At 57.3% G+C, this 19,766-nt stretch overlaps 1 protein-coding gene across 1 annotated transcript in view; it reads left to right on the forward strand.

Moving 5' to 3' along the window:
* Positions 1–6,837: 6,837 nt before the first annotated feature.
* The window catches only part of HTRA2 (HtrA serine peptidase 2), a 136,792-nt gene continuing 123,863 nt past the window's right edge, over positions 6,838–19,766 (forward strand). The window contains exon 1 of the mRNA XM_085642973.1: positions 6,838–7,390. Coding sequence (XP_085499099.1) covers positions 6,906–7,390 — 485 coding nt within the window. The 5' untranslated portion in view covers positions 6,838–6,905. The remainder of the gene's footprint in view (positions 7,391–19,766) is intronic.

A 19,766-nucleotide genomic window follows, 5' to 3' on the forward strand; every position in this document is an offset into this window, starting at 1 on the left:
CCTCAGCAAGACAAATGGTGGCAAGTGGTGCTCCTACCAAAAGGCTTGAGACACTCAAAAACACGCTTATAAGAGTAGTAAAAATTAATAATGCTTTTAGTGCAGTACAAGAAGAAGCACTTGTCTGATGCTGCTGTGAGCAGCAAAGGAAGAGGACCAGTGGAAGACGAGGCAGCAACATTTACTGTTGTTAACATTGATTGTTGTATCACACTTATGACTGCTTAAAGCTCACTGTCATGGTTTACACTCTTCTCATTGGATGTGTACTTTTTGTATTTTAGCGCTCTGTGAGAAAGTAAAGGAAGTCGTGCCACAAAAGAGAACATTTTAGAAGCGTGCGTTAGAATATGTTTCATCATTCCTGCCAGATGGCTGTTCTTCACGCCTGGACTCTCCGGCGCCTGGTCCGGTCATCATCCTGCAGCCTCCAGGGTCCTGCGGCCCTCTCCCTGCATTCTCCAGGGTCCTGGCCCTCTCCCTGCAGCCTCCAGAGTCCTGCGGCCCTCAGCCTCCAGAGTCCTGCGGCCCTCAGCCTGCAGCCTCAGAGTCCTGCGGCCCTCTCCCTGCGGCCTCCAGGGTCCTGGCCCCTCTCCCTGCGGCCTCCAGGGTCATGGCCCCTCTCCCTGCGGCCTCCAGGGTCCTGGCCCCTCTCCCTGCGGCCTCCAGGGTCCTGGCCCCTCTCCCTGCGGCCTCCAGAGTCCTGTGGCCCTCACCCTGCGGCCTACAGAGTCCTGCGGCCCTCACCCTGTGGCCTACAGAGTCCTGCGGCCCTCACCCTGCAGTCTCCAGGGTCCTGGCCCTCTCCCTGCGGCCTCCAGGGTCCTGGCCCCTCTCCCTGCGGCCTCCAGGGACCTGGCCCCCTCTCCCTGCAGCCTCCAGGAACCTGGCCACTCTCCCTGCGGCCTCCAGGGAGCCCCTCTCCCTGCGGTCTCCAGGGTCCTGGCCCCTCTCCCTGCGGCCTCCAGGGTCCTGGCCCCTCTCCCTGCGGCCTCCAGGGTCCTGGCCCCCTCTCCCTGCGGCCTCCAGGGTCCTGGCCCCCTCTCCCTGCAGCCTCCAGGGTCCTGGCCCCTCTCCCTGCAGCCTCCAGGGTCCTGGCCCCTCTCCCTGCGGCCTCCAGGGTCCTGGCATCCTCTCCCTGCGGCCTCCAGGGTCCTGGCCCCTCTCCCTGCGGCCTCCAGGGTCCTGGCCCCTCTCCCTGCAGCCTCCAGGGTCATGGCCCCTCTCCCTGCGGCCTCCAGGGTCCTGGCCCCTCTCCCTGCGGTCTCCAGGGTCCTGGGCCCTCTCCCTGTGGTCTCCAGGGTCCTGGCCCCTCTCCCTGCGGCCTCCAGGGTCCTGGCCCCCTCTTCCTGCGGCCTCCAGGGTCCTGGCCCCCTCTCCCTGCGGCCTCCAGGGTCCTGACCCCTCTCCCTGCCCCCTCTCCCTGCGGCCTCCAGGGTCCTGGCCCCCTCTCCCTGCGGCCTCCAGGGTCCTGGCCCCCTCTCCCTGCCCCCTCTCCCTGCGGCCTCCAGGGACCTGGCCCCTCTCCCTGCGGCCTCCAGGGTCCTGGCCCCTCTCCCTGTGGCCTCCAGGGTCCTGGCCCCTCTCCCTGCAGCCTCCTCGCTCGTACTGCTCCTCTCCCGTAGCTGAGGCAGCTCTCCTCACCCTGCAGCCTCCCTCTCCTCACCCTGCAGCCTCCCCGCCGGCCCTGGTCCTCTCCTGTGGCTGAGGCGGCCCGGCCATCGCGGCGCCTCACCCTGCGGCCCCCAGGGCTCTGGCCCCCTCTCCCTGCGGCCTCCAGGGCTCTGGCCCCCTCTCCCTGCGGCCTCCAGGGTCCTGGCCCCCTCTCCCTGCGGCCTCCAGGGCTCTGGCCCCCTCTCCCTGCGGCCTCCAGGGTCCTGGCCCCCTCTCCCTGCGGCCACCAGGGTCCTGGCCCCCTCTCTCTGCGGCCTCCAGGGACCTGGCCCCACTCCTTGCGGCCTCCAGGGACCTGGCCCCTCTCTCTGCGGCCTCAAGGGAGCCCCTCTCCCTGTGGCCTCCAGGGTCTTGGCCCCCACTCCCTGCAGGCCCCAGGGCTCTGGCCCCCTCTCCCTGCGGCCTCCAGGGTCCTGGCCCCCTGTCCCTGCGGCCTCCAGGGCTCTGGCCCCCTCACCCTGCGGCCTCCAGGGTCCTGGCCCCCTCTCCCTGTGGCCTCCAGGGACCTGGCCCCTCTCCCTGCGGCCTCCAGGGTCCTGGCCCCTCTCCCTGCGGTCGCCAGGGTCCTGGGCCCTCTCCCTGCGGCCTCCAGGGTCCTGGGCCCTCTCCCTGCCGCCTCCAGGGTCCTGGCCCCTCTCCCTGCGGCCTCCAGGGTCCTGGCCCCTCTCCCTGCGGTCTCCAGGGTCCTGGCCCCTCTCCCTGCTGTCTCCAGGGTCCTGGGCTCTCTCCCTGCGGCCTCCAGGGTCCTGGGCCCTCTCCCTGCGGCCTCCAGGGTCCTGGCCCCTTCTCGCTGCGGCCTCCAGGGTCCTGGCCCCTTCTCCCTGCGGCCTCCAGGGTCCTGGCCCCCTCTCCCTGCGGCCTCCAGGGTCCTGGCCCCCTCTCCCTGCGGCCTCCAGGGTCCTGGCCCCCTCTCCCTGCGGCCTCCAGGGTCCTGGCCCCTCTCCCTGCGGCCTCCAGGGTCCTGGCCCCCTCTCCCTGCGGCCTCCAGGGCTCTGGCCCCCTCTCCCTGCGGCCTCCAGGGTCCTGGCCCCCTGTCCCTGCGGCCTCCAGGGCTCTGGCCCCCTCACCCTGCGGCCTCCAGGGTCCTGGCCCCCTCTCCCTGTGGCCTCCAGGGACCTGGCCCCTCTCCCTGTGGCCTCCAGGGAGCCCCTCTCCCTGCGGTCTCCAGGGTCCTGGCCCCTCTCCCTGCGGTCTCCAGGGTCCTGGGCCCTCTCCCTGCGGCCTCCAGGGTCCTGGGCCCTCTCCCTGCGGCCGCCACGGTCCTGGCCCCTCTCCCTGCGGCCTCCAGGGTCCTGGCCCCTCTCCCTGCGGTCTCCAGGGTCCTGGCCCCTCTCCCTGCGGTCTCCAGGGTCCTGGGCCCTCTCCCTGCGGCCTCCAGGTTCCTGGGCCCTCTCCCTGCGGCCTCCAGGGTCCTGGCCCCTTCTCCCTGCGGCCTCCAGGGTCCTGGCCCCTTCTCCCTGCGGCCTCCAGGGTCCTGGCCCCCTCTCCCTGCGGCCTCCAGGGTCCTGGCCCCCTCTCCCTGCGGCCTCCAGGGTCCTGGCCCCCTCTCCCTGCGGCCTCCAGGGTCCTGGCCCCCTCTCCCTGCGGCCTCCAGGGTCCTGGCCCCCTCTCCCTGCGGCCTCCAGGGTCCTGGCCCCTCTCCCTGCGGCCTCCAGGGTCCTGGCCCCCTCTCCCTGCAGCCTCCAGGGACCTGGCCCCCTCTCCCTGCGGCCTCCAGGAACCTGGCCCCTCTCCCTGCGGCCTCCAGGGAGCTCCTCTCCCTGCGGTCTCCAGGGTCCTGGGCCCTCTCCCTGCGGCCTCCAGGGTCATGGCCCTTTCCCTGCGACCTCCTCACTGGTCCTTCTCCTCTCCCGTAGCTGAGGCAGCTCTCCTCACCCTGCAGCCTGCCCCTCCTCACCCTGCAGCCTCACCCTGCAGCCTCCCCCGCCAACCCTGGACCTTGTCATTTCTAAAGCAGGCTTGCTGACCATCGCTACCCCTATTCATGTAGACTGGTCTGACCACCTCCTCATCCCATTCTCTCTTCAGCTATCACACTCTATAACTCTCGGCCAGCCTAAGAGGGCTACATCCTGGTTCCGTGACACTAAAAACATTGACCTCAGTACCCTCTGTGATTCTGCTTTGCTACCACTTCCAAGGCTAGACCCGGACCTAGATGTTAACGAACTCACCTCCCAATGCCTCACAGTCCTTGCAGTCGAAATCAATAATGTCGCTCCTCTCCAAAGCAAAAAGAAAAGGCCCACTCCCTCAGCACCTTGGTTCAACAAATCCCTCTATGAAGAAAGGAAGTACCTAAGAGTCCTTGAGAAACAATGGAGACAAGCGCCCTCCACCGAAAATCTGGCCACGCTTCGTTCAGCAAGATCCAAGTACCACAAGCACATCTTCCTTGGAAAAGCGTCGCACTTCAAATCCCTCCTTGACTCAGCCAAAAATAGACCCAAAAAACTATTCGACCTCATCAAGAACCCAAACAGCTCTCACCCAACCTCCAAATTGAAGGATTCCACAAAGAAAACAGCGGAATTCGCTATTTTCTTTGATGAAAAGGTGAAATCACTTGTAGATCAGGTCATTCATCCTACCACTACAGAGGAGCGCAAATCCTTAACCATTTGGCAAAACTTTGACCCCATCTCTGATGATGCCCTCCTTAAATGCATCCTCGATACAAAGCCCTCTAACCATTCTCTTGACCCCATCCCTAGTGCCATTGCCATTGACTTCTATACCCATTCTCTCTCCTATTGGACCACTCTGGTCAACCTCTCCCTCAGTCAAGGCTCCCTTCCTGTTTCCTTCAAAACTGGGCAGGTCACCCCTCTGCTTAAAAAACCCACCGCTGATGCAAACGACCCTAACAACTACCGTCCCATCACTAACCTACCCTTTCTTGCGAAAATCACAGAAAAATGTGTAGCGAAACAACTCTCTCGTCATATCAAGGACAATGATCTTCTTGACAACTTCCAGTCCGGCTTCATTCAAAACTGCAGCACTGAAACAGCCCTGCTGCTAGTGATTGATGACGCACTGCGGATACTCGATTCAGGGGAGTCTTGTCTTCTAATTCTTCTTGACCTTTCTGCAGCCTTTGACACTGTCAATCACAATACTCTCCTTAACACTCTGCAACAGAGAATGGGCATGGAGGGCACTGTGCTCAAATGGTTTGCCTCCTTCCTCTCTGATAGATCCCAAATGATCAAAATAGCGATCAGTCTTTCATCTCCTTTAGCGGTCGGTCAAGGTGTCCCTCAAGGCTCTATACTTGCACCCACACTGTTCAATCTCTATTTAGAACCGTTGGGAAATCTCCTGAGTAAATCCGGGATCCACTATCATCTATATGCGGACGACACTCAAATCTACCTCAAGGTGGCCTCCACTCACGATCTCTCCCTCCTAAGCTCTACTCTCGACTCCATTCAAAACTGGATGTTAACTCATCAACTGGTCCTGAATCCCTCCAAAACTGAATTCCTCCTCCTCTCCTCCTCACTCTTTCCTCCCCCAGTGCAATCATGGATGGATCAGATTAATCTACTGAACAATAAACCGATCATTGTCGAGAGCGCAAAATCCCTTTGCGTCATACTCGACAAAAAACTCAATCTACTCTCCCACATCGATTCCATTGCAAAGTCTGCTCGATACCAACTGCGCCTTCTTTGGGGGATTCGTCGCTTCTTCCCGGAGCACGACCTTAACACCCTGGTCCAATTGCTGGTTCTCTCCAGATTGGACTACTGCAATCTCTTCTTACTGGCCTCCCCAAATCCCACCTGTCCCCCCTGAAGTCTGTTCTCCATTCAGCAGCTCGCTTCATATATGAGGCCAAAAGAAGCGACCACATCACACCCATTTTATCCACCCTCCGTTGGCTTCCCATAGAGGCAAGATCTATCTACAAGACTGCCTGTATCACCCACAAAGCCTTGCACTCATCCTCCCCTCGCTACCTGGCGGATAAACTGAAACTCTCTGGTGGCTCCAGACCATCACGGAATGCAGAAAATGTATTGCTTGAACCTCCCACTTTCAAGAAGGAAAGATCGATGGCCCAATCCTTTTCAGGCAAAGTGGTGAGAATTTGGAACTCACTTCCGCCTCAGCTCCGGACCACCACCTCTTCCCAGGCCTTCAAAACTGACCTCAAATCTCTCTTCCTTCAAAGACACTTCCAAATTTAATTCACGCCCTATATTTTCTGAAGGAAGTCCTTCCATTATAGGAAATTCTGTTCTCCCTGCCTATAGAAGTGCCTTCTCAGTGTGTTTTGTGTTTTGAGTGTCTGCCATATATTGCAGTATTATACTTTTACTTGTATTTTGATCGCTTTTGTAACTTGCACACATGTCACTTTCTCCTTTTGTAACGTATCGTATGCTACCTCTTGTATTTTGTTTGCTTTTGATACATGCACTACGGCCACCACTGCCTCATGTAACGTAACTTCTGTTTTAGTGTTCTGAGTGTCGGCCATTTATTGCAATTTTTTTTCTTTTTACCTCTACGTGTACTTTGTATGCTCTTGTAACCTGCACACGGCACTTTTTCCGTTTGTAACGTATCGTTTGCTACCTCTTGTATTTTGTGTGCTCTTGATACTTGCACAATTGTCACTATTGCCTCATGTAACGTACTGTTTGATTTTGTAACATGCTCACTTGTATTTTTGCTCCATATGTATCATTACTGCTGCTATTGTGAAGCGCTCCGACACCTTCGGGTAAAGTCCGCGCTATATAAAAACGCATTAAATAAATGAAAAAATAAATAAATAAATAAATAAATAAACCCTGGTCCTCTCCTCGCGGCGCCTCACCCTGCGGTCCCTGGTCCTCTCCTGCGCCCCGCCCTCCTCACCCTGCGGCCTCCCCGTGCCCCGCGCGGCCGTCATCTTGCGACGGGGTCGTATCACCGCAGCTACCCCAGGAATGGGGGACAACGGTGAAAATACAAGGTTTTTGTGGAGATGATTAAAGAACAAACCACAGTTTTTTTTTTAAACATTCTATTTAGATGTACTGCTTTATCCTACTGTATGTAAAGACTAACGTTTGAAAATGTTCAGTAGTGTTCCGTTGCAGGTGTAACTTGTATAGAATGAGTTCTAAAAGGCCCGTCCGCCTCCTCCACGCCCCCGCTGGCGCCTGCACGCTCCCAGCGCCCTCGCCGGCGCCTGCCGGCTCCTGGCCCCGGTCCGCCTGCACCACTCCAAGATGGCGGCGCCGCTGCGGGTCCTCGGCCGGGCCTGTCCGTCTTCAGTGTCTCTCCCGGTGCCTGCTGTCAGTGCTGTGCGGATGGCGGTGTCCGTGCCTCGGGCGGCGCTCCGGTGCCGGCTGCTCCTGCGGGGGGCGAGGGGCTTTGGTAGCGGGGGGAGGGCTGTGGTGGGGTCGGGTGACAGCGGAGGAGCCGGTGACAGCGGAGGGGGTGGGGCCCGGACCGGGCTCTGGCCCTCCGTCCTGGGGGGCGCAGCGGGGCTGGGGCTCCTGCTGCTGGGGGGAGAGCGAAGGCCGGACCCGCGGACTGGAGCGGGCCTCCCGCGGTTCCTGCTCCCCGAGGTCAGCGCGGCCAAGCCCATCCCCGCCGAGACCCCCTCCCCCGGGCCCTCCAACGTCCCCGGGCCCCGGCACAAGTACAACTTCATCGCAGACGTGGTGGAAAGGTCTGCGCCGGCGGTGGTGTACATCGAGATCCTGGGCAGGTACGGGCATCCCTTCTGCCCCCTCCTTGCAGCCCTTCTGCCACTTCTTACATCCTTTCTGCCCCCTCCTTGCAGCCCTTCTGGTCCCCACTGCATCCCTTCTGGTCCCCACTGCATCCCTTCTGGTCCCCCACTGCATCCCTTCTGGTCCCCCACTGCATCCCTTCTGGTCCCCCACTGCATCCCTTCTGGTCCCCCACTGCATCCCTTCTGGTCCCTCCCTGCATCCCTTCTGGTCCCTCCCTGCATCCCTTCTGCTCCCTCCCTGCATTCCTTCTGCTCCCTCCCTGCATTCCTTCTGCTCCCTCCCTGCATTCCTTCTGCTCCCTCCCTGCATTCCTTCTGCCCCCTCCTTGCATCCCTTCTGCACCCTCCACGCACCCCTTCTGCCCTTTCCACGCATCCCTTCTGCCCCCTCCTTGCATGCTGTCTGCCCCCTCCTTGCATGCTGTCTGCCCCCTCCTTGCATGCTGTCTGCCCCCTCCTTGCATGCTGTCTGCCCCCTCCTTGCATGCTGTCTGCCCCCTCCTTGCATGCTGTCTGCCCCCTCCGTGCATGCTGTCTGCCCCCTCCGTGCATCCCCTCTGCCCCCTCCGTGCATCCCCTCTGCCCCCTCCGTGCATCCCCTCTGCCCCCTCCGTGCATCCCCTCTGCCCCCTCCGTGCATCCCCTCTGCCCCCTCCGTGCCCCCTCCGTGCATCCCCTCTGCCGCCTCCGTGCATCCTTTCTGCCCCCTCCGTGCATCCCTCCTCCTTGCATCCCTCCTCCTTGCATCCCTCCTCCTTGCATCCCTCCTCCTTGCATCCCTCCTCCTTGCATCCCTCCTCCTTGCATCCCTCCTCCTTGCATCCCTCCTCCTTGCATCCCTCCTCCTTGCATCCCTCCTCCTTGCATCCCTCCTCCTTGCATCCCTCCTCCCTGCAACCCTCCTCACCGCTCCTTTCTTCTCTTCTGCTCCCTCCTTGCTTCTCTTCTGCCCCCTCCTTGCTTCTCTTCTGCCCCCTCCTTGCATCTGTCTCCTTGCACCCCTTCTACAGTCTCCTTCATCCCTATTGCCGCCGCCTTGCATCCCTTCTGCCGCCGCCTTGCATCCCTCTTCTGCCGCCGCCTTGCATCCCTTCTGCTGCCGCCGCCTTGCATCCCTTCTGCTGCCGCCGCCTTGCATCCCTTCTGCTGCCGCCGCCTTGCATCCCGTCTGCCGCCGCCGCCTTGCATCCCGTCTGCCGCCTCCGCCTTGCATCCCGTCTGCCGCCTTGCATCCCGTCTGCCGCCTTGCATCCCGCCTGCCGCCTTGCATCCCGCCTGCCGCCTTGCATCCCGCCTGCCGCCTTGCATCCCGCCTGCCGCCTTGCATCCCGCCTGCCGCCTTGCATCCCGCCTGCCGCCTTGCATCCCGCCTGCCGCCTTGCATCCCGCCTGCCGCCTTGCATCCCGCCTGCCGCTGCCGCCTTGCATCCCGCCTGCCGCCGCCTCGCATCCCGCCTGCCGCCGCCGCCGCCTCGCATGCCGCCGCCGCCTCGCATCCCGCCTGCCGCCGCCGCCTCGCATCCCGCCTGCCGCCGCCGCCTCGCATCCCGCCTGCCGCCGCCTCGCATCCCGCCTGCCGCCTCCTTGCATCCCTTCTGCCGCCTCCTCGCATCCCTCCTCCCCGCATCCCTCCTCCCCGCTCCTTGCTTCTCTTCTGCCACCTCCTTGCATCTGTCTCCTTGCATCCCTATTGCCGCCGCCTTGCATCCTTATTGCCGCCGCCTTGCATCCTTATTGCCGCCGCCTTGCATCCCTATTGCCGCCGCCTTGCATCCCTTCTGCCGCCACCTCGCATCCCTTCTGCCGCCGCCTCGCATCCCGTCTGCCGCCGCCTCGCATCCCGTCTGCCGCCGCCTCGCATCCCGTCTGCCGCCTCCTCGCATCCCTTCTGCCGCCTCCTCGCATCCCTTCTGCCGCCTCCTCGCATCCCTTCTGCCGCCTCCTTGCATCCCTCCTCCCCGCTCCTTGCTTCTCTTCTGCCACCTCCTTGCATCTGTCTCCTTGCATCCCTATTGCCGCCGCCTTGCATCCCTATTGCCGCCGCCTCGCATCCCTTCTGCTGCCACCTCGCATCCCTTCTGCTGCCACCTCGCATCCCTTCTGCTGCCACCTCGCATCCCTATTGCCGCCACCTCGCATCCCTTCTGCCGCCGCCTCGCATCCCTTCTGCCGCCGCCTCGCATCCCTTCTGCCGCCCCCTTGCTTTCGGTCTCCTTGGATCTCTTCTGCCGTCTCCTTGCACTTCTTCTGCCCCCAACTTTGCAGCCCTTCTACCCCCACCTTTGCATCCCCACCTTTGCATCCCTTCTACCCCCGCCTTTGCATCCCTTCTACCCCCGCCTTTGCATCCCTTCTGCTCCCGCCTTTGCATCCCTTCTGCCCCCGCCTTTGCATCCCTTCTGCCGCCTCCTTGCTTGTTGTCTCCTTGCAGCCCTTCTGCCGTCACCTTGCAGCCCTTCTGCCGTCTCCTTGCACTTTTTCTGCCCCCACCTTTGCATCCCTTCTACCCCCACCTTTGCATCCCCACCTTTGCATCCCTTCTGCCCACGCCTTTGCATCTCTTCTGCCGACGCCTTTGCATCTCTTCTGCCGTCTCCTTTGGATCTCTTCTGCCGCATCCTTGCATCCCTTCTGCCACCTTCTTGCTTCCTGTCTCCTTACATCCCTTCTGCCGTCTCCTTACATCCCTTCTGCCGTCTTTTTGCATCCCTTCTGCTGCCTCTTTGCATCCCTTCTGCCGCCTCTTTGCATCCCTTCTGCCGCCTCTTTGCATCCCTTCTGCCGCCTCTTTGCATCCCTTCTGCCACCTCTTTGCATCCCTTCTGCCGCCTCTTTGCATCCCTTCTGCCGCCTCTTTGCATCCCTTCTGCCGCCTCTTTGCATCCCTTCTGCCGCCTCTTTGCATCCCTTCTGCCGCCTCTTTGCATCCCTTCTGCCGCCTCTTTGCATCCCTTCTGCCGCATCCTTGCATCCCTTCTGCCGTCTCCTTGCTTCCTGTCACCTCCTTGCTTCCTGTCTCCTTCTTGCTTCCTGTCTCCTTGCAGCCCTTCTGCCGTCTCCTTGCACTTCTTCTGCCCCCAACTTTGCAGCCCTTCTACCCCCACCTTTGCATCCCCACCTTTGCATCCCTTCTGCCCCCGCCTTTGCATCCCTTCTGCCCCCGCCTTTGCATCCCTTCTGCCACCGCCTTTGCATCCCTTCTGCCGCCTCCTTGCTTGTCTCCTTGCAGCCCTTCTGCCGTCTCCTTGCACTTTTTCTGCCCCCACCTTTGCATCCCTTCTACCCCCACCTTTGCATCCCCACCTTTGCATCCCTTCTGCCCCCGCCTTTGCATCTCTTCTGCCGTCTCCTTTGGATCTCTTCTGCCGCATCCTTGCATCCCTTCTGCCACCTTCTTGCTTCCTGTCTCCTTACATCCCTTCTGCCGTCTTTTTGCAGCCCTTCTGCCGCCTCTTTGCATCCCTTCTGCCGCCTCTTTGCATCCCTTCTGCCGCCTCTTTGCATCCCTTCGGCCACCTTCTTGCTTCCTGTCTCCTTGCACCCCTTCTGCCGTCTCCTTGCACTTCTGCTGTCCCCAACTTTGCAGCCCTTCTACCCCCACCTTTGCATCCCCACATTTGAATCCCTTCTGCCACCACCTTTGCATCCCTTCAACCCCCACCTCTGCATCCCCACCTTTGAATACCTTCAGCCCCCACCTTTGAATCCCTTCTGCCCCCTCCTCTGCACCCCTTCTGCCCCCTCCTCTGCATCCCTTCTGCCCCCTCCTCTGCATCCCTTCTGCCCCCTCCTCTGCATCCCTTCTGCCCCCTCCTCTGCATCCCTTCTGCCCCCTCCTCTGCATCCCTTCTGCCCCCTCCTCTGCATCCCTTCTGCCCCCTCCTCTGCATCCCTTCTGCCCCCTCCTCTGCATCCCTTCTGCCCCCTCCTCTGCACCCCTTCTGCCCCCTCCTCTGCACCCCTTCCGTTCCCTCTTCTGCACCCCTTCCGTTCCCTCTTCTGCACCCCTTCCGTTCCCTCTTCTGCACCCCTTCCCTCTTCTGCACCCCTTCTGCCCCCTTCTCTGCACCCCTCTGCTCCCTCCTCTGCACCCCTTCTGCACCCCGTCCGTTCCCTCTTCTGCACCGCGTCTGCTCCCTCTTCTGCACCTCGTCCGCTCCCTCTTCTGCACCTCGTCCGCTCCCTCTTCTGCACCCCGTCCGCTCCCTCTTCTGCACCCATTCCTCCCCCTCCTCTGCACCCCTTCCTCCCCCTCCTCTGCAGCCCTTCCGCCCCCTCCTCTGCTCCCTCCTCTGCACCCCATCTGCACCCCTTCTGCCCCCTCCTTTGCATCACTTCTGCCCTATCCCCTCGCATCCCTTCTGCCCTATCCCTCCAGGCACCGTTATTACTTCCTATCTGCCCCTCCTTGTGACTTTTCTTCCTCCCCTGCCTTGTACTCCTTCTTCCTTTCTCATTAATCAATTCTGCTCACTCCTTGCTTCTCATAAATCCCCTTGTATCCCATCTGCCCACTCTTTGTGGTTCTTCTCTGTGTACCCCCAGTTCCTCCCTCATTTATCCATGCTGTTGACTTTTTACCTTTTTTATAAGTCCCTTTAAATCCCTCATGCCCCCTCTATGTTCCCCTTCTGTACTCTCCATTTATTCCCTTCGGCCTCCTTTGTCCAGTCTCCTCAGCTCTGTGCTCACCAATCCCGTCCTACCACCTCTGTACTCCCCTCCTATGTCTGTCTCCTTCTAACCCGACAATTACACATTTACTCTACTTCATGCTTTACCTGAGATTAAGAAGGTACCAAACAATGTAACCAATCAGCATCACTCCCTTACCCCCCCCCCCCAAACAAGTCCAAATAGAGCCGGCACCATTACTGCCACTTTCTTTGCAGCAATAGCTGTGGTCTTAGCTGAATTCTGCCACATTAATTGTGCTGTATTGCAGTTGTCTCACCCTTCTAAATCCCCTTCAGAACATGACCTATAATCTTGTTTCTGTTCAGTTCCCCTTGTCTTTCCAATTCCCCATTAATTCTGTTTCTGTTCAGCTTCTACAAACAAGAACATAAAATGCTAGTTTACATAAAAAACATTTATCAAAATATCAATACAGGGATAAGAATAAGTTATCCAAAAAACCCCACAACATATAATTGCCTTCAGTTGACATTGATAAATAACCGTATCACATGTATCCTACTACTTGCTCAAAAGCCAGGGTGGAATAATTCTTGCCTCCTTGTCCTTAATAGAATTCAGCAGCAATAGCTTCCCTTGCAGAATGTGCAGCAAAAAAATCAAATCTATATCCACTTCTCCTATAAGCCATTGTTACTTGAACATGAAATAACTTGAAAAAGCAAGAGACAAGGCATTTGGCAAAACAGGAACAGTTGGTTTAATTAAACAGTGCGGACAGGAGATCAGTTACAGGCATGGGGTCTGTTTACAATTGATCTAAAATAGGTTTTTATACAATTCATTGAATGCCATAAAATAGTTCCGGTGATCCTTTTTTTGGTAAGAAATGTGAACCGCTGTCTTCGGAGTCATTAAATAATTAATGTATTCTATGTGGAATCTAGGTGGGCCTCTACCTTGCGTGGACACAATGCGGCCGGAGGGTAACGTGTCTAGATGTCCGGCATGGGGACTGCGTGATCAATGTGTGTTCTGTGCCCTGATTGGCTATGTGAACCTAACGAGAAAGCCATCAACAGCCAAGTCGCCACATTCATCTAAGAGCACAACATCCTCGACTCCTCCCATTCCGACTTCAGAAAAAAACACAGCACGGAAACCGCCCTCCTCGCCGCAACAAACGACATCCGCACCCTTCTGGACAAAGGAGAAACAGCAGCCCTCAACCTCGTCGACCCCTCAGCGGTGTTCGACACACTCTCACCGCACCCTAATACGCAGACTCCACGACGCAGGGATTCTAGACCAGGCCCTCGACTGGATCCGCTCCTTCCTCTCCGGCGGAACGCAGCGGGTCAGATTCCCCCCTTTCCTCTCGGGCCCTACACCAACCACCTGCGGAGTCCCCAGGGGTCATCCCTCAGCCCTACGCTCTTCAACGTCCACATGGCTCCGCTCGCCCCCATCGTCAGACCCTACGGACTCAATATTGTGTCATACGCAGACGACGCCCAACTCATCTCCCTATCCAACAAGCCGAACACTGCGAGACACCATGTTCGAGAAGGCATGGAAGCCGTCGCAAAATGGATGAAAAACAGCTGCCTTCAACTGAACACCAACAAAACAGAAGTACTCATCATGGGCCCACACCCTGACTTCTGGAACAACGCTTGGTGGCTCCCCGCCCTCGGAAGTCCACCCACCCCCATGGACCACGCACGCAACCTGGGAATCATCCTGGAGTCTGAGCTCAAAATGGACCGCCAGATCAACGCCGTTTCGTCCTCCTGCTTCCACGCCCTCTGCCTCCTACGCAAGACCTTCAAATGGATCCCCCTCGAACACAGAAAGAACGCCACTCACGACCTGGTCACCAGCAGACTCGACCACGGCAATGCACTTTATGCTGGGATAAACAAAAACCTCACACGCAAGCTACAGAACATCCAGAACGCCGCCACAAGACTGGTCCTCAACCTGCCAAGACACTGCCCCATCTCCCAGCACCTGCGCACACTCCTCTGGCTCCCCATTGAAGCTAGAGTCACCTCCAAAATATCACCCACGCTCACAAGGCCCTCCACGACACCGGACCAGCATACTTGAACAGCCAACTCAAATTCCACGAACCCCAAAGGACCCTCCGATCAGCCCAGCTCTCCTACGCCGTGGTCCCCCGCACCAGAAAGACCAGATCAGGCGGCCGCTCCTTCCTCGCGGCCAGAGCCAGGAATGCCCTCCCTCTACACCCCAGACAGACATCTCTCCCCATCTTCACAAGAAACCTCAAAACCTGGCTCTTCAACAGACCCCCTCCTTGATGGACTGGAACCTGCGAAATCCCCCTCCCCCAGCGCCTTGAGACCCTCACAGGTGAGTAGTAGCGCTTAACACATGCGTTATTGATTGATTGATTGAACTTTATGGTGTTTTGGGAATGCTCGTACTACTCTGGCCATCTGTGCTTTATTGGGGCAAATCTCCCTGGACCATTGTGTTGCTGCGCCTATCTTTGGGATTGATCTGGGGTTTCCTGTTCACGCGTTGTCTGCCTGCTACTATCCACCTGTCAATCAGTGACCTTGGGCATGTGTCTCAGTGCCTGCCTGAATGCGTATTTCTGATTCGAGGTTGACGTGGAGTTCATAACGGGCAAATTTATCAATAAAGATGCAACTTTGTTTTTAAACATGAATGTATTGTTGTTCACATTGATATCGACTTTCTCAATATTAACATTCCCCCCCCCCCCCCGTTGAATTTTCAACTACACTATCTAACCCATACTTCATGACAGTTACTTTATAGGGGGCCTGTTGTTCTTCCGTTTTGACAATTACTTGTTACTTGCTTTCTACCCAATTTGAAAACTACTTTTTACAGCCAAAAATCCCCAATTGCACAGAACCACATCAAAACTGGCAACAACGATGATCATAGACCGCAAAGCCAACAGAGGAGCCTGGAGAAGTTTGCAAACTACTACTGCTCAGGGGCACCTCCCTCCTCAAGCATGCCTCTTTGTAAACTGTGCAGTGCTTAGATGGCAGGAGTCTGTGTCCCATTATCCAGGTAATTCCCTGGGATAAACATGCAGCTGGACTCAAATCTTGGCACAGACCCCTCCCTCCATCTCGGTAATTGCGCTTAACACATACCGATACTGCATCACCATGAGGCGGATTGCTCTCAGTTCCTTCTTGTTTGAATTGAAGCTGAGCTCAGTACTGTTCATTTTAAGAATTTCCCACCTAGTTATCTGTAGCCAGTGGGCATTAGTTTTTACGTCTGCACGGTGAAGAAGGGTATGGACTCTCCCGCCAATACTTGTGTGTTTGAGAACAGTCTGATTTCTTCTGAAATGTCCTTGTACTGAGCCCAGCCAATGTAATCTACAGTTCTTTTTTTCATGTGCCTAATGTAGCAAGGTTTTCTTTTTCCTTAGCGGGTGGGGTACACATCCGATAGTTCTTCTCTGGGAAGGACCAGGGTCGAGGTGTGTATGGTGACCAAGGAATAGAGTCAGCGCTATCCTAGGACGAGCTGGGTGTAGGCAAATTCGCCGCACTGCCAGTATAATATCCATCAGTGTGGAGGTGCCCCATTGCATATCTTTAATGTGCAGCATTGTGGCGCAGTTTTCATTTGTGCCCAGTGGAAGCCTTCCTTTACCTCTGAATTACAAGGAATGCAGTAAGTTTCCATACAATTAGGGGTTGCACCTTCCCTTCTAGCCAAGTGTATCCGCCCACCTCGGTATCTCAGATTTCCGGACAAGGGGCGTCTATGCTTTTGTTCAACCCTCCCTTATGAGACCTATTTCCCTTCTTATCGAGCTGGACAGTCCTACACAGAAACTCCATGTCTGGGGTCTTTTTGTTGTTAAAGAAGACTCCCCCAGATATGCTAAGTGCCACCCTTGGACCACAAATGGAGGCAGGAGCGGAGCTATTTGTGCATTAGGTTGGGAGTTTCACTACCTCCAATAATCTCTTTTCTGGAAGTCTCGGGGCCAAACAGTATAGTACCGTATGGTGCCCTTCCTGCACATTCTGTCTAGGTCAGTTTGAATATCGTTTGACTTGGTGTAAAGGTATAGAGCCATTAGGTTGGTCTCGTATCGGGTCCGATTCACTACCACTCTGTGGGGGTCTACCTTGTTGGGTTGGATTTTGGCTCTTACTTACATAGCTGTAAATGGAGAAGGCATTTTGCTTTTTCAGGGGCCACCTCTTGGTGGCTCTCTGTTTGCGCCTACTAGGGTATTTGTGAACAGATTCAATCAATCAATCATGGCATTTATAGAGCGCACAACATATCCGCGAGGGTCTCAAGGCGCTGGGGGGGGAGGGGGTCTGCTACTGTTCGAAGAGCCAGGTCTTGAGAAGTCTTCTGAAGGTCAGAAGGTCTTCGGTCTGCCGCAGGCGGATGGGGAGGGTGTTCCATGCCTTGGCGGCGAGGTGGGAGAATGATCTGCTGCCGGCGTTCACTCTTCGGATGCGGTGGACGGTGGCAAGGGTGCGGTCTGCGGAGCGGAGCTGGCGGGTGGTGGTGTAGAGGCTGAGTCAGCTGTTGAGGTACGTCGGTCCGGTGTTGTGGAGTGCCTTGTGTGCGTGGGTGAGGAGTTTGAAGGTTATCCTCTTGTTGACAGGGAGCCACTGTAGGTCTCTCAGGTGGGGTGTGATGTGGCTGCGGCGAGGGATGTCGAGGATCAGGCATGCGGAGGCGTTCTGGATGCGTTGGAGCCGTTTCAGGAGTTTGGCCGGGGCTCCTGCATAGAGTGCGTTTCCGTTGTCCAGTCTACTGCTGACGAGGGCCTGGGTGACCGTCCTTCTTGTTTCGGTGGGGAGCTACTTGAAGATCCTGCGAAGCATGCGGAGGGTGTTGAAGCAGGAAGGGGAGACAGCGTTGACCTGCTTCGTCATGGAGAGAACTGTGCTCGTGGTGCGGTGGGTCTGTAGATGAGGGTTCCTCTGAGGATCGTGTTGGGATCGGTGTGGATCTGGAAGTGCAGGTGTTCGGCGGTTCTGAGGGTGTCGTCTGTGTTGGTTGAGACTCTGAGAGAGTTCCTGTGGGCGATGGCGATTCCTCCTCCTCCTACTCCAGTGGTGCGGTCCCTGCGGGTGATCTTATAGCCTTCTGGGATGGCTATGACAATGTCGGGTGCCGAGGAGGGGTTCAGCCAGGTCTCCGTCAGGAAGGCGACGTCTGGGGTGTTGGAGTCCAGTAGGTCCCAGAGTTCCATGGCATGTTTGCGTGCGGAGCCGGTGTTGAGAAGGATGCATCTGAGGTGGTTGGGTTCTTTGCTAGGTGGGTTGGCGGGACGGATGCTGGTGAAGCTGCAGTTCCGGCAGGAGAAGGGTCCTTGGGTGCGCTTCGGGGCGGCCAAGCAGCAGGTGCGTGATAGTCCGGCGTTGAGTGCGTGGAGGGTGCTGGAATTGTAGCGGAGACAGGCGTCGTGGCGTTTGCGGGGGCCAGGGGTCCTGGCGCTGGGCGCGGTCCAGGCGCGGACGGGCGCAGACAGGCTTGCCTTAGGCCGCGGCTGCCATATATGGGGCTGCCATATATGGGGAGGAGGAGGCGGGAGGTAGGGGCAGCGAATGGACAGTCAGGGGGGGCGGGGATGCAGCGGTGGGAAGGGGAGCGGTGGACGGCACAGAGGGAAAGGGCACAGATCACGAGGGTCACAACTGAGATAACTGGCACAGATCACGGGGGTCACAAAAGATAAAACGGGCACAGATCACGGGGTTACAACAGAGATATGGGTACAGATCACGGGGGTCATGACGGAGACAACGGGTACAGATCACAGAACTTACCTCAGCAGCGGCAGCTGGGGCAGGGACAGGACGCACAGGCGGTGCTGTGCGGAGGGGGAGCGACCTACCTAACAAGGTCAAGGGTCTCTAGCCTCACCGCGCAGCGGCCGCCATATATGGGGATGAGGGAGGGAGGGAGGAGCAGCTGGGAGGCGGGAGGTAGGGGCAGCGAATGTACAGTCAGGGGGGCGGGGACGCGGCGGCGTAAACGGGATCGGTGGACGGCACGGAGAGAAAGGGCACAGATCACGGGGGTCACAACGGAGATAACGGGCACAGATCACGGGGGTCACAAAAGGTAAAACGGGCACAGATCACAGGGGTCACAACAGAGATAACGGGCACAGATCACGGGGGTCACAAAAGGTAAAACGGGCACGGATCACAGGGGTCACAAAAGATAAAACGGGCACAGATCACGGGGTTCACAACGGAGATACGGGCACAGATCACGGGGTTCACAACGGAGATACGGGCACAAATCACGGGGTCACGACGGAGACAACGGGCACAGATCACAGAAGTGCAATAATACATAACTTGTTATTGAAAATTGTAGGTCTTGGTATGGATCGAAGGGTAGGTGCCTGTGGTCCTCCGGTGATTGGGTTTTCTCGTTGAAACAGTTCAATCAAAAAGTTTTTTGTTTTAAAAAAAAAAAAATTAAATTACATTTCCACAAAAGTTATACAATACAAAGCAAACGACATATCATTACAGTGGTGTGAAACAGCCATATACATAGCGGAAATGCGAAACATATGCACTTTGTCAAATTACCTACATAATGATATACGAGCTGCCCAGTGTTAGCAAGGAGACCACAACTAATGTGTTTCGACTTTTATGCCGGTGCTACTAGTCCAAACCAGCACTCCGGGAGGGCGCCTCTCCCACATGCAATCATTATCTACCCCGAACCCCAGTAAGGCCTTACAGTTACATAACTCAGTCAGGGGGATTTCCATGCACCATGACGACCTCGGCGCCCACGACTGGGATAGAATCAGTAGATTGCGCCCGGGACCAGTCCAGAAACGGCTCCCAAATATCACTGGGCCTCGATGCAGGCGGCATAAGCTCCCAGTACACCGCCAATTGGGATTGGCCATATGTGACTTCCCTCAGCCATTCTTTTATAGTGGGTTTCCTACGCTTCCCCCAACCAATAGCTATCTGTCTTTTAGCAAATAACGAAAGCAGTGCGTGTAGCTTACGCTTTTTAATGTGCGTGTGACAAATCCCAACAAGCCCATTACCGGAGATGGGGGCACCTGGATGTCCAGGATCTGATTAATGGTTTCGAAAACATTTGTCCAGTACACAGCTATGTCCGGACATTCCCAAGCCATGTGGAGGAACGAGGCCGCAGGCGCCCCGCAGCGCCAGCAGCAGTCAGTGTCCCTTAATCCCATCCTCTGTAAGCTAATGGGTGTCCTATAGTATCGGTGTAAAAACTTTAAATGAATTAGTCAGAGTTTGTAGTTGGGTGAGAACTCAGTCATTTGGGCGCAGCAGTAGGCCCATTCAATGTCCGACAAGGGTGTGGGTAGTTCGGCGTCCCATTTAGGGCGAGCTCCAGAGGTAGCCGCGGGGGCATCTGTCTGCATGCGTGTGCACAGCCGGGTGATCAATTTGCGTGGTGATGGCGTAGTCAGCAGATTCTCCAGGGCATTTAACATTGGTGGCTGGGATGGGAAGCTTGCGTGCAGTTCACGGTATGCCGCTCGAAGTTTGTGATGGAAAAATATTTCCCCGAAGGGTACCCTCTCACCTTCCACAGCTTTTGGGTAGTCCCTGAATACCCCCCCTGGGTATAGGTCTGCAAAGGTATGGAGTTTCATTGCGTGTGCAATTTTATTATTGATCTCGTCCCGCATGTT

This window comes from Triturus cristatus, chromosome 2_2, assembly GCF_964204655.1.
Source record: "Triturus cristatus chromosome 2_2, aTriCri1.1, whole genome shotgun sequence".
NCBI classification, from domain to species: Eukaryota; Metazoa; Chordata; class Amphibia; order Caudata; family Salamandridae; genus Triturus; species Triturus cristatus.